Source organism: Lachnellula hyalina, assembly GCF_007821495.1.
Source record: "Lachnellula hyalina strain CBS 185.66 chromosome Unknown contig00056, whole genome shotgun sequence".
Taxonomy (NCBI): Eukaryota; Fungi; Ascomycota; class Leotiomycetes; order Helotiales; family Lachnaceae; genus Lachnellula; species Lachnellula hyalina.
Genome location: NW_022157170.1, coordinates 126128 through 140421, shown reverse-complemented (window position 1 = coordinate 140421; position 14294 = coordinate 126128). Strand labels below are relative to the sequence as shown.

At 47.9% G+C, this 14294-nt stretch overlaps 5 protein-coding genes across 5 annotated transcripts; 1 reads left to right on the top strand and 4 right to left on the bottom strand.

Moving 5' to 3' along the window:
* Nucleotides 1–12: 12 nt before the first annotated feature.
* LHYA1_G004776 (uncharacterized protein) lies at nt 13–1670 on the bottom strand (the record flags this gene model as incomplete). The annotated part of the gene is made up of 2 exons (XM_031149732.1): nt 13–247; nt 304–1670. The coding sequence occupies 2 exons, from the start codon at nt 1668–1670 to the stop codon at nt 13–15; spliced, it is 1602 nt and encodes a 533-aa protein (XP_031005817.1).
* Nucleotides 1671–7065: 5395 nt separating this feature from the next.
* Nucleotides 7066–8800, bottom strand: SAT11 (Cytochrome P450 monooxygenase; the record flags this gene model as incomplete). The annotated part of the gene is made up of 4 exons (XM_031149731.1): nt 7066–7857; nt 7918–8131; nt 8179–8509; nt 8593–8800. 4 exons carry the CDS (start codon nt 8798–8800, stop codon nt 7066–7068), a joined length of 1545 nt encoding a protein of 514 aa, XP_031005820.1.
* Nucleotides 8801–9412: 612 nt separating this feature from the next.
* On the bottom strand, nt 9413–11979 carry SSL2 (General transcription and DNA repair factor IIH helicase subunit; the record flags this gene model as incomplete). Its single annotated transcript, XM_031149730.1, has 2 exons — nt 9413–11895; nt 11952–11979. The coding sequence occupies 2 exons, from the start codon at nt 11977–11979 to the stop codon at nt 9413–9415; spliced, it is 2511 nt and encodes an 836-aa protein (XP_031005819.1).
* A 260-nt stretch (nt 11980–12239) lies between these two features.
* On the top strand, nt 12240–12734 carry SPBC3B9.05 (Uncharacterized protein; the record flags this gene model as incomplete). Its single annotated transcript, XM_031149729.1, has 3 exons — nt 12240–12291; nt 12347–12420; nt 12489–12734. The coding sequence occupies 3 exons, from the start codon at nt 12240–12242 to the stop codon at nt 12732–12734; spliced, it is 372 nt and encodes a 123-aa protein (XP_031005814.1).
* Nucleotides 12735–13008: 274 nt separating this feature from the next.
* Nucleotides 13009–14020, bottom strand: PRE6 (Proteasome subunit alpha type-4; the record flags this gene model as incomplete). The annotated part of the gene is made up of 5 exons (XM_031149728.1): nt 13009–13339; nt 13391–13778; nt 13828–13880; nt 13929–13935; nt 13990–14020. The coding sequence occupies 5 exons, from the start codon at nt 14018–14020 to the stop codon at nt 13009–13011; spliced, it is 810 nt and encodes a 269-aa protein (XP_031005813.1).
* Between the last annotated feature and the right edge of the window lie 274 nt (nt 14021–14294).

Sequence of the window (14294 nt, the reverse complement as noted above, 5' to 3'; positions counted from 1 at the left end):
CTAGTCGAAATCTCATCTCGACATTAGAAGCACCTCGTCCTCTTCCTCTTGTGTCTTCTGCTTTAAGTCTTTCCTACGATGCCCTTCTTCGCCCGGCGGCGGGGTCAAACTCTTCTCCCACTCCTGCATGATCGTAGACACCGTCCTCTTCAAATTACCTGGCGTAAGCTTGTCTAACGCTGGCCATTGAAGCTCTTCCCGCTTGGACGGTGTACTTGACTCTGCGTTATTTGACTGCCCGATAATTCTGGTTTGAGCGTAAGTAGGGGTTCAAGCGTAAGGTGGAGAGGAATAATATCATACTGGACTGGGTCATCTATATTTTCATTTGAGGGCGTAGCTGGATCGTCTGAAATAGTTGTACTGCCACTCCATCTCGGTGATTTAGGGGCCGGAGAATCCCAATTCGACCAGTCATCGTCATCATCCAATGCGGGAGCAGCTAACGATAACGTCCTCGACTTCTTTACAGGCTTAGGCAAAGGCTTTCTCGCTTTAGTCTCGGCATGCGTATCAGACAAGAGTTTCTCGGCTGCATCTAAAAGCGCAGAGTCTCCCCCCGTCAACGAATCCCACGTCCGGGGCGACGACGCCCTGGGAGAGTGCCTCGGCGAACTCTTCTGACCCCTGCTCATGTCAGCACCCAACAAGCTGCTCTTGCTGCTTTTCCTGATGATGGGCCCTTTACTAGTTTGCTCTATGCCACGATTTGCGGTACTGTTTGCAATCTCATCTCCAACCGTTGCTTGCCGCAGATCTTCCAAGAATGTCCAGAGACCCGTCCTCATGTCTTCTGCGACTTGTTTTGCGCCGTGCGTTAAGCCACCTTGGTAGGACAAGGGCCGTGCTCGATGGGTGCTGACTCTGGTGATGCCCTGGCTAGTATCCGGCATTGTGGTGCTTCTGGGAAAGTTGGCCTGGCTCTGGTTGTCGGTGCTAGCTTCTCGGACGGGCGGGAAAGGACGAGGGCAGTTCGAGCGTTCAGGAGATAATAGAGACAGTGTCCGCGTATGGGCCCCTGAGAATACCCTGCTCCGTGATTCCTTGGTATTGATGTTGGTCAAAAGCGCTTTCCGCCTGTCCCATTCTGCACTCTGCCGTGTCATTATCGTCCCATCCTCGTTGAACTTGGTGCCTTCCGCTGCAGCTCCAGCCGTTTGCAGTGGCTGTAGTTGTTCCAAATGTCTAATTTCCGCCTTCTTCTTGTGAGCCTCGTGGACTGCCCATTGTCTTTTGAGCTTGCTGAGGTCTGCCTCTGCTTTCCCAAGCTCCTCCTTCAATTCCAGCACTTTCCTCTCTTGGCTTGCCAGAGCATTCAGAAACCCGCTCGGATCGCTCGGAGAGGGAGTTGGTATTGTTTCGGGCGGTGTAGAAGGGAAAGAGGTGGAAATCGAAGAGGTTGGGGTGTGTCTCGCAGATTCAATACTGTTCCTGTTCGTAGCAACCGGAAAGCTCAAGGACAACCGATTTGGCCTTAGGGGTGTATATGACATGGTCCTTGAGTGCCTTGAGGCTGGTTGGGAAGGAGGATCCATGGCAAAGTTTGTCCTGCTTGGTGAGGTCCCGATATGAGGGCTTGGGGGATCAGCAGCTTGGCTGGAAACCCCTGAAGTCAAGATTGACTCCACAGAAGCCGGGTCGATAGATGAGCGTCTTCTATGACCTTCCATTGTACATATCGTTTGGTGAGTAAATTGTGCAGCTTCGTGATCCAATAATGGGAAGAAGGACGTTCTTTGTGATATCATAAATTCGTTGTTGCTCTTATATGTACGCTCCTTGTTGATCAAAACAAGGGGAAAGCTTGGACGCGGCCGAGGAAAGAAAAGAAAGATGTTTAGAAACCCAGCCCAATATAGATTGGAATCATATGGTCATGATAGTCATAAAGATAGAAAATGAGTGAAGAGGATTTCACTCTGGTCAGTTTGGACTTGGACCTGTTTGAATTGGATGTCGAATGGATTTGGATGGCGAGTGACCTCGAAGAATAGAATGACGAGGAACCCCCCTGCCCCTAACCCGTTTTCATCTGATGCGGAGATTGCTTACATGTACGGTCAGCCAATGAAAACCCTGAAACACATCACGAGACCAGGCGTCAAATAAGGCACGTCGCGTAAGCTAAGAATAACAATCCTATCCATCAACTTGATATTCACAATTCGAATATACCCCAGCCTAACATCCTACATCTTCAAAGCATCATTTGCATCATTTGCGTCCTTTTTGGTTATTTTTATCACTGTGCCATGCATCGACGGCCACCATGCCGTTCAAGTTTGCTTGGCTCTGCGACCTGCTGCAGAAGCTTGAGTCTCCCTATCTACGGGACACCCTTGTCCTGCCAGGACCCGTGAAGGAGTTCACCCAGAGGGAGATCATTCGCTGGTTTCAGAGTTATAAAAACAAGTTGAACGGATTTGAAGTCGGTAGCCGCGCTGTTGCTACGATGTTGCGACCTGAAGCGTGGACGGATCGAGATTTTGGACTAGACGCAGATGGCTTGGAATATCTGCTTGCAAGAGTTTTGTCTCTCACAAAGCTGCAGCTTGCCGAAGTCAGCAAATGGAGGGTTCATCCTTGGAAAGGTGATCTGGCAGTTTGTGTCGAGCGTGTCATGGGGGCTACAAAACGAGTGAGTGCCAGCAATCTTAGCCGTTGTTTCACCTCCCCCACCTTGAATGTCGTTTGTCGTCGCGCCAAGACGATGATTAATCTCGATTGTTCAAACACGTTTGTATTTTTCTGAAACATATACTAACAAACGTCTAGCCCTTCACAATCCTTGACATCCATGCTGTGACAGTCGAAGAAATTGATCAAGCTTTACTCAAGATAGCCTCCTATAATAAAGGCTCGTCCCTAGATGTCCAAGCCATTTCAAAACGACTTCCGCAGTCGTTTTGCCCAGTAGACTCCCTCAAGGATATATATACACGACTAGAACCACGAGAAGCGAAATGGCTTACCCGCTTGATCCTGAAGACTACCACACCCGTCCAGGTCCCAGCAGAGTTTGATATTGGCTCACATCATGCCAATTTGCCTAATATTCTCAAGATACATCTTGAGTTACCCGCTTCTGCACCGGTTGGCCTCACAATAGGAGGAACCGGTGTATGGAAAGGTCCTCAGCAAGGACGGAAGAGGCGTCTCTCTACTCCGCACAGGGAAGACGCACATGGAGACTCTCGCCAGAGAAGAGCTTCCCCTGGACCTATTGTCTTCAGAAGGGGTGTCCTGCGCCCCATTGGATCTACAGCATTGGTAAACAATCCCATGCCGACGCCACCAACGTCTGCTCCTGAAGACAGTGCACCAGCAGTCACTTTCTCGCCCAAACGAGCGTCTCCTGCTCGGCGATCACGACGTTCTTCCCCCGGGCAAATCTTTTTCCAACAAGGCATTTTAAGTCCCAAAGATCCGGAAGTTGCACGAAGAAACCAAATGCTGACTCCGGTGTCATCCCATACACCAGCAACAGCACAAGCAACATCTGGTGCAGTTCCAATATCAATCCAGCCTACCTCGCTGCCACCAACTAGCTTACCAGAGGTCGCAGCTCCACAAAGGAGCAGCCTTATCGACACCCCCTTGAGCTTCCCCACCTTCAAGCTTGGTCTCTTGACACCAAGCAGCGTAGCGGTACCGGAAAAGAAGACATCGAATACAGCACCACCTGCAGCAGTATATGTTTCAACTTCGATCCAGCCATCTCGAAGCATGCATCGATCCGCATCTACACCTAAACATTCTCCAAAGCCCCCCTCCTCTTTAACAACAGCCGGAACCGGCTCCTGTCTCGGCACCCGCAGCACTTGCCCTCTCACAAATTGCATCTTCCTCCTCGGCCCCTCTCTCCCCTCGACTATCATCACCTTTCTCGATTCCCACGGGTCCCTTTACACCACCATCCTCTCACACCTCTCGCACCCCTCTTTACCACGCACGTGCCCGCAAACTAAAAAGAAATACCGGAAGATCGCGCTGATAAATACATATGCACCCAAAGAAAGCGGAGGGTTTTTAAACAGGATAAAGGAGTTAGGATTGACGAGGAGTGGGGGACGGAAAAAGTGTTGGGTGGAGGTTTATGATTGGAGGTTATTGGGGTTGGTAGAAAGGGAGGAGAAGGGGGAGAAGGCGAAGTCCAATGTTTGGAAGAGATGCTGGATGTGCGCTATTTAGCTTGGATGGAGGGAGTTTATGGAATTGCATTTGGGCTATACCCGGCATTGATAAGTGCTTTAGATGGATATCATGGAGTCGGAATACCTATTGGGAGTTATTTTGCACAGCGCTGCTATATTTATCAAAGGATACACACTAGCTCACAATACCCGGTTCTCATCGCGTTCTGCTATCATCTCTCTTGAATGTTACTTTATATAGTTTTCGAAAGAGTCTTCGTCAAAAGGAGCTCCAGGTTGATGTGTTGCTAGGGGAACGGTGGAAGGCAAGGAGAGCTGACTAAGCGGATTTAGAACCACCTACCCACCAATCATTCTATGCCACTCTCTTTCCCATTCCACTTCCAATTTTCAATGCCAAGTACGCGACTCCCACGTCTCTTATTAGCACATAGCCATTTCCAAGAGGATTGTATTCCTTCTTTTCTGCATCTCCGTTTGCTTGGTTTTTTTACAAATCGATTTTTCTGCAAATAGGATTCCGTTTGAAGAAACTGTAATAGTCTGTTATCTTTCTTCGCTCGCTTTGTGACCGAAGGGAGCTAAGAAGGAAAGACCGACTACTAGTTGCAATCCAGATCGATACTATCCTTATTCGCGCGGTTCGAAGACGATAACGCCGTTACCAAAATTCCCGAAATTGATAGTGCGGAGGCAAGGTCTATGGAGATGGCAATGGATGGCTTTGCATCGAGGACCGAGGCTATTGCATATCGAGGTTGGTTTTGCTTTCTTCATACATTTAATCTTCGCCCTTTAGTCAATCTGTTCTTGGGCTATGTTTTCTTGAAATGCTTGTACTCTTCTTTAAATACTATGATCGAGTCCATGCTTCTAATTTGAAAAGGTCTTGGGCACACTGGTATTCTCGAAATTTTGCACTTTCCCTAAGAATAGCTTTGTTCATGTACCTGAATGAAAGCTTTCTGAATGCTCCGCTGCATAGAATCGCTATACTAGGTACATGGTCGAGGTGGTCACACAGAACTGGTAAAGAGTGGGGCAAAGACCAGCTGACATACTGTACAAGGAAGCCCCGCCCCATAGAATCGTACTGTCCTTGCCCCGATTAAGAAGCCCGCGAACGAAAATAGACTCGCTTGAATTAGATTTCATCCTTGTGGTAACATACATAGGAACCTTAATTATTAATAATGATGCTTAATTCCTGGGAGGTTTGCCTGTTTGCTTAATACTAGATTAAGTTTCAAGTTAAACGTTATCCCTAATACCTATTGCATTGCAAGTCATTGGTCAAGCAAACAACTCATCAGCGGCAGAGCCTCACCTCAAGATGGCCAGGACATATGCCACGCCCGCGGCCGTCATTCTCATCAGCATCCTATTCCCTATCCTCGGTCTCATAGCCGTACTCCTACGCTTCTACACGCGCATCAAAGCGAATGGCAAGTTATGGGTCGATGACTGGTTGACCATTCCAGCATTAGTACGTGGATGTGCAATAACTGCTAGTATCACTTACCTACCTATGCCTGGTACTGACTCACCTGATTGATCTAGATGTTGGAATTCGTCTTAGCAGGGCTTCTGATATGGGGTGCTGCTACTGGATCCCTGGGGGATGTCTTTCCTCAACCAGATATCCCAGGACCAAAGGCTTTTCTGTTCTCGGAATCTCAGCGTCAGATTAGAACTCAACATGTAATCCATCCATCCCTCAAACCCATGCATAAACGTGATATAACATACGGTGGTAATTGATTAATCAACGAATTACTTACTAATGTAGAGTACTGCATAGATCCAATACTTCTTCGATTTCATCGGCGTGTTCGAATTCGGACTGCTCAAGCTTAGCATCTTGTTCTTCTACCGCAAAGTCTTCTGCACCGCTGTCAAAACAAGCACCTTCGATATCGTCACGCGCGTCATGATCGTCCTCGTTATCCTCTGGACCCTCGCGTTTGGCATCGGCACTATCCTGGTTTGTGGCGCTCATCCGGCTTCTGCGTGGACTGCTGTTGCGAATTTGGTGCAGAAATGTAGTGCGCAGTTGCCGGTGCTCGAGGCATATGCCATTTCTGATTTCATCATGGATGTTCTGATCTGGTCGCTTCCCCTTCCAAAGGTAAGATACCTAGGTCCTGCCTGAGTTCCCCCTTCCCCAGGTGTCTATCTGTCCATGCCCTTTATGGAAGAGATGAACGTTGTGATTGACTTATCGCTAGATATGGGGTTTGCATATGAGCACCAGCGGGAAATTTGCTGTTATGGGAGTTTTTCTCGTGGGATTTCTGTAGGAAGACCTCGTAGATTACTGGATAGTCTTACTGATATTATCTCAGGACAATTGCAGCCTCAGCCGCAAGAATGGCAATCTATATAAGGTTTGTTGTCAATGCATTCGACCAGCCTGATGGAGAGAGTAAAGAATCCCATGACAGTCCTCTTACCTCGATCATGCGCTTACAACACTTAGCCCTCATAACTTTCCTTCTCTTCTGGACAATGATAGAATGCGGTCTGGGCGTGGTGGTTGTATGCTTACCCACCCTCAGATCTCTTTACGGCAAATTGTTCCCCGGATCTATTATTCGAGGCATTCGAAGCATCTTGGGGTCCGGGTCCCAGGGCGTGCGCGAGTCTACCGCGCCAGGTATCCATCGCCTAGAAAGTATCGAGAGGTCCTCTGATCCCTACACATCTTATCCATCTGTTCATAGTCCCCATGAAGGGAGGATACAGACATATATTGTTGGGTCTCATGACTTGGAGGGCCAGAAGCACTTACCGAAGGCAGGGATTCGGATCAAAAGCCAGGTGGAGCAATATTGATTGGACTCTGACACGAATGGCTGATAATATATGAAATGAGAATTATAACAATTGATTCTCCAAGTTCAACATTAGGTCAAAGTATCCTGGCCGTGACTCTCACCCCCTTTGATTCAAACTTCGGCATTGCAACCTGGTAATCATGAACGAAAGCAACATCACTCTCATCCGTTTCCCAAAGCTCCATATTAAACCCCCTGACTAGTGCTGCTGTGACGAGATAGAGTTCTGCACGCGCGAGTTCGATACCTAAACACTTTCGTCCTCCTTTACCAAACGCCATCTGGAACTTCCGGCGTTCGTTGCCCGCATCGCCGAGCCAGCGCTCTGGGTCGAAGGTAAAGGGTTCAGGAAAGACGGCTTCCGCTGTATGAGCGCTGAAAGTTGTTGTACTCATGGGTGTCCCTGGGGGGATGACGTAGGGTTTGCCCGGAGAAGTGGCGTATGGGGATGGGGTATATGTGAGAGTTTCATCTGCGATGCGGGCTGTTCTAGCCGTGACGCCAAAGGAGAGTCGGTTCCCTTCCTCAAGAACCGCAGACAAATAAGGGAGTTTCTCTAGCTCTGTCCACGACGCGGTTTTGGGGACTGTGCTGAGTTCAGCCCGGAGTTTACTGAGTATCGAGGAATTGGCGAGGATGTGGTAGAATATGATATTAAGACTTTTCGCAGGTGATTCTGTTCCAGCGAGGACCAATAGTGCACCTTCTTGCTCAAGACGCAGTAGAGACTTTTCCTCTGGTGGTAAGACGTTGCTGTCAATCACCGAGTGATATACGGACTCTTTGCCTGTTGGTCCCAGCCGTTTCTCACTTGAAACGCCTGAAGATTTGGCTGCCACGATGCCCATCAGCTCAGCACGAACTCTCTGTAGCTCATTGTCAGTAATAATGCTTTATCTGGTAATCTTCAAACATTCTCAACTTACATCGAATAGTGCTAACATGTCAATCAATCCAGGTGGCATTATCGGTTTGCTAATAAATAGTGGAAGAGAGTCGAGGAAAGTAGGGAACCATGGAAAGTGCTTGTTGATGTTAATACCTAGTAGAAGATCATTGCCATTCTGGCGAAGTGTAGCTGCAAGAGTCTCGTCGGCAAGGACATCGGTTTGATGAGCGAATAAGAAGTTGTTGGTAACACTGTTTCTTGTTAACACTATGCTATCAAGATATCTTCTCATTCGTACTCGCTAGAGAAAGCAAAAAGTGCATCAGATAAATTGATCGTTGTCTTTTCAGATGCATGTTTCGTGATCAACTGACATAATTGCTCAAGCTTTCCAGTGATCAGAGGTTCCAGGTGAAGCACATTCCGTCTGCTAAAAAAGGGGCCAAGTGCTTCGCGACGTTTTCTATGGACATCGTGCCGTACTGTTGCGCCTATAGCGCCTGGAATTTGTAGGGTCCTTAATATGTAATCGTACTTATCTCTATGGGACATTGAAGGTGCGTAGATTGTTTCTAGAAAGCCAACATCATTGATATGAATCTCATCCGGAGTGATCCGAATAATTGGACCTGAATGATTTGTTCGTGATCAGTTACAGGCGATATCATTCTTGGCAGTTTTGCACTGCCAGCCTCGGTTGTCACAGACTTACCATATTGCTTATGAAGCTCCTGGATCTTGAACACAAATATGCTTGGCTGAATAACATCGAAATAGAATTCATACCACCACGTGATTGCGGCAAGTCTTGGTCCTGGTATATGTGCCAAAGGATGAAAGTAGACTCGGCGTACGGCTTCAGCAACTGCCAGTAGCAGTGACAACACCACGGTTGTCCCTAAAACTTGAATAAGAGTCATGGTAGGGAATTCAAAGACAGAGTGATCTGCGAACGACAACTTCTAGAATTCAGATTGTCAAAGGCCTCCCTCCTAAGGAAATGTTGGCACCTGGATGTTGACGAGAAGAGCTTGATAAATCTTGCTAGATACTTCATAGACGGAGCTTGCGCTATCTGAAAGGACATGCCAAAAAAGCGCAGAAATTGGATCGAAGATGATGGTTTTGTTAGAGATCAGCAACTCACTGCCTAGGTCTTGTTTTGGTGGCCTGTGCAGCGGCGAGGACCACTTGGGTTGGATGATAATAAGGCTGGTTTTGATTGGCCGCTTGAACGAGGACCAATCAAAACAAAGCTAGGTGCGCTTAGGTCATTTCCAACGATAGGAGCGGTGGGAGCAGGAGCCACCAGAGCTTTTGAGGTCGCACCGTACGTACCTCCATAAGCTTCACTCCACTGGTGGTAGCCCAAGTATAGTATAACTTGGTACTTCAACAACAGCCAGAGGGCTAAGTGGTAATACATCAAATTCTTCTATCATATCAAATTTTATTTCGGCTCAAATCCACCAACGCCCTGCAAATTTATTTTCCCATCCATTTTCCAAAACGCCCACCAGATAAATTCCCAATTAGTCTTCGTCCAAAGCCTTTCTCCTCTTCTCCTGATCCCTCTGCAACTTCTTAAAGAATGAATTATGCTCCCCCTTCTTTCGCTTCAACTCCTTATTCTTGCTCTTGTTCTGCTCCACGTACGCCATATCCTGGCCTCCAGCAAGCTCGCTTAGCGCCCCGGCTGTTCTTCTCGCATTAGCCTTCTTTTTCGCTTTGGCTTTCGATTTGCCGTCCATCATGTGGAACATGTCATCTCCTTTGTCATCGTTGTCCATGTCTGCATCATTGGCGATCAAGACGTTTTGGAGGAGTTCTCGGCGCTCAGAGGGCGTGGAGAAAGCAAGACCTGGGAGATCTTCGATCCCTTGAAGATGGGTAATGACTTTGAATGCGTAGCCTTGGTCAACGAGAAAGGCTTGTCGTTTGGAGGAGAAGTACATTTCTTGCGTATCTTTCGAAACGAGGGAGTAGAAGAATGCGTTAAAACCCTCGTCATTTCGACGTTTGGCTCGGAGGATGCGACCCAGTCTTTGGGCCTCTTGACGACGAGAACCGTAATGGGAGGATATTTGGATGAGACAGGTGGCTTCGGGGAGATCCAGAGATGTGTCACCAATTTTGGAGAGGAAGAGGGTGTTGATTTTATCGTTATGCTGGAAGTTCTCGAGAATTCGCATTCGCTCGGCGTTGCCTGTCTCTCCGTAGATGAAAGCCTTGTTGAGCTTTGTTGCATAGGCTTTCAGAGCGTAGATGTTGTCTGCAAACACGATGATCTTATCCCCTCGTTTCTCATGGTAGTCGATCAAGAATTGACAGGCTTGGAACTTTCGAGGGTTCATTGTCCAGATAAGTTGCTTCTTTTTCGCCGAGTGTCTTAGATACTCGGAATAAAACTCAGTTGTCATCGGACACCAGACTTCAGCACATTGAACTCGGGCAATATGCCCTTGTTCTGCAAGCTCCATCCAGTTAGCCTCGTACAGCTTAGGACCAATCAAGAAGTTCAGATCACTGATCTTATCGTCCTCACGAAGAAGGGTCGCAGTCAGGCCCAGCTTCGAATGAGTCTTGATAGTAGATGTGACCTTTCTGAACATATTGGCGGGTACGACATGTACTTCGTCAAGAATCATCAACCCCCATTCTCTGCTTTGAATGAAGTCCATCATTTTCTGAGAATCGTAAGACCTCTTGCCTCTCTGTGCTACCATAGAGTATGAAGTGACGATAATCCCAGTGTTCCTCGCAAACTTGTCCTTGTTATCTGAAGTGAAGATTGCAATATCGCTGGGATTGATGTTCGACCACTTAAGAAATTCCTGTCGCCATTGGATGACCGACATAGAACTTGTGCAGAGGATGATGACGCCCTTTTTGACTGTGCAAGCAGCTGTAATCCCAACCAGGGTTTTGCCGGCTCCGCAAGGAAGAACGATGATTCCACTTTTAGCTCTCCCGTTACCAAACATCTTACTAAGACTCTTCTCCTGGTAGTGCCGGATTTGAGCAGAGGGTTTCAGGTCAATATCAAGGTTTGCATTATGCGAGTCATTGCGGAAATCGTACTCCTCCAGAACAGGTAAGCCCAACTCAAGGCAGCGCTTTTGAACAGTCTCGACAGCAGTATCGCCAATTTCAAAGTGGTGCACAGCGTCGGCATCCTCATCATCATCATCATCCTCATTCAGAGTAGCAACAATATCTTCCTGCTGTACGTTTTCTCCTTCTTTTGGTTTTGCGCCTTCTAGTTGAGCCTGCTGGACACCTGCAAAGTTCTTCGTTCCTGGAATGACCAAACCTGCCATCTTGGGAGCCGAGGCACTTGTGATCTCTTCAGTTCCTTGCACTCGGAGGGGACCAATGACTTCATCCTTAAGCAGACGCTGCAACATCTCCGGATCAGAGCTCTCTACGTAATGCTTGGTATCCTTCAGCACCAGCTTCACCTTGCCATAACTATGCGTGCAACTCGTAATGAAATCCCGTATGTTGTCCGGGACAGGTATCTTGGATAATCGATCCAGCACGTTTATTATATCCTTTGGATCCAGTCCAACAGAAACAGCAGCGTATAGACTATGGGGTGTCAAGGCGTACTCGTGAAGAAAAATGGGCCGCGACAAAGGCTCCGCAATCGTCGTTAAGAAATCCTGAGCATGGGTGGCCAAGGGCGAGAAACTCTCGAGGATAATTCGCCCTTTGTGAGGATCTATCCATAGCGGTCGATTGTCATGATCCGGCTTCAGCGAAAGGTACGAGAAGTCGTTGGCCCCAAAGTGGTGACTCGCCGAGTCCATCCCAGAAACAGCATGGCTTCTCTGCTTCGCTTTATAGTTTTCCACGGAGAATGAATTTATATTTCTCTTCATATTCTCCTTCTCCGACTCACTCGGCTCAGCATCTGAGTATTCATCGCTGCTGCTGCCGATGCTTCGTGGGGTCGCAGGTCCTGGGGTTGAGACTGCGGAATCTCTCCCTATCTTTGTGCTCCCTCGGACATCTAGATGGTACACTGTTAGCAATGTTAAGGAGTGTAAAGCAAATGAAAGCCCATACTTGATGAAGCTTTCCTCTTCGCCGGCATCTCGGCGGTTTCTTACAGATGTAGCTGTGAGATGTATAAAGTGAAATGAAATCCAGAGGGGCAAAGTTTAAGACAAGGCTACGAGAGTCATCCGCGCTAGTACGTTCTTGTTCTTCAGGCGCGTGGTCGCGTGAATTTGAACAAAGACATTTCGAGATCACTTTTTGATATTAGAAGAACTCGCCAGACAAACTGAATCAATCGAGTCGCAAGCATGTGGTAAGTTATGCAATAAGAGAACTTGGAATGCTCCTGATGAGATGCCCAGCAAACACATCCTTAACGCCCAGGTCTCCATCAGAGCACCATGCTGTACGCCCCTTCCAACCTTCTGGAACTCGAAACCTGCCATGCTAACAACACCCAGGCCGAAAATGGTTCGACTGCGCAGAATGCCACCTAGAATCAGAAGACCATCCTCTCCTGCAAAGAACTGAAATGGTGCGTCTTTTCCTTCTATCCCCATCGTCTGTCTGCCCCGCCTCTCTGCCCCTAACAAAGACAACCAGGTATTCGCCTGCAAAAAGTGCAAAAAGGCCTTCCGCAAAGATGGCCTGGAATTCGAAGAGAGCGACGAGTACTGCCCGCACTGCGACAACCACTTCGTATTAGAAGCTGTCACAGCGAAGCCGATCCTAGAATTTGAAGGGGAGGATGCCAGGGTTGACAGTCGGATGTTGAAGGATGATAGGGTTAGAGGGGAGGAGCAAAGGACGATATTTGATGTGAAAGAGGCGCCTAATAAGTTGGGATGAGTGAGGAGGATACGTGTTGATGATGGGGTGATAGATGGGGATGAAAGGCATTTGATTTAGCGGCATGGTGTCTGGAATTTACTGGTTTATGGGGATGAAAACGGCATGAGAATGGGATGGCCTTGCTGATTCGCTAGACAGCAGAATATACCATGGGGGCATGCATCTGGGGAGACGAATAAAGGATGTGCAATGCTTTTATGGCCACGGGTTCATCGCTCATTGCTATAATACAAATGCTCTATGAAAATGCCGAAAATCAAGGAAGTACATTCTAAGCACCTGAAGCATCATCCGGTCCTCTCGTCAAAATAGCAGCATTTCCAGTACCTGGTGTCCGACCACTCTTCTTCTTGGCAGCCTCCTCGACCTTCTCCTGCTCAATGGCCTTCACATATGCCTCAATATCCTCCACGGGTAACATCTCGACGCTCTTCCCTGGGGCCATGATCGCGATCTCAATGTTCTTTGCTCCAGTCTGCACAACTTCCAGTAATGACTTGATGGTCAACTTGAGTGTAGCTTCTCTGTCCATGTCATCCTTGTGGTTTCGTTCGAGGAATTCGCGGACGGTCTTGCTGGAACGGCCGATGGCGTTTGCTTTCCTGTACATAAGTTAGCATGGGTCTTTTTTTAACACCTATTATGCAACATACCATGCAGAGTAAATTCCCGACGGCTCAGTCTGGTACAATCTGGGCGTCTTATCATTGGGGTCAAAGCCAACAATCAACGTGCTAATACCAAAAGGTCTCACACCACCACTCTGCGTATATCTCTGCTGCACACCAGCCACATATTTCGTAATGTACTCTATCGAGACCGGATCCTCGACTGTCAGACGGTGGGATTGTGCTTCTAATCTAGCCTTGTCGACTAAGATTCTGGCATCGGCATTGAGACCGGCGAAGGCGAGACAGACGTGGGTATCGACGAGACCGATCTTCGAGGGTGTAATACGGGTATCTTGCAGCTTCATTGCCGAACGCTTCTCACATCCTAGCACAACAATATCTGCTCCCTTTACTCCTACAGCACAAGTCCCTAGAAAGAGCTTAGCTTTGGTTGGAGGCTCTAAGACGACCATTCATACCTCGTTTCACAGCCTCCAGCGCATATTCGACTTGGAAAACGTGTCCATCGGGGCTTTGTGGTAGTTAGCACATGTTCGAAGTTTGAGGACATTCAACTGACCTGAAGACTACACATTGTTAGCATAAATGTCAACATGTGAAGGGAGAAGAGCTTAGCTTACCGGAAAGAGCTCTGTCATATCCAGACGCCATGTTGTATGAGTATCCGAATCAAGGTGGGGGATGCACGGCTTCTTGAGTATCGAGAGAAAAGGTTGAGTGGTTGCGAAGCTGTTTGGTTGATATTGACTAGAGCTTGGAGTGTTTCCATCAGGTAGGCTGCATCGCGTACGAAGTCACAGCTGCCGCGAGCTCTTTCTAGGCCTTATATATGAGGCTACGACGAGGCTGACTTCAGGCGCGACTTCTTCCGTGCTCAAACCCCACTTTTTACTTCTTCTCCAGCTCATTGCCAAAGTCTTCCTTA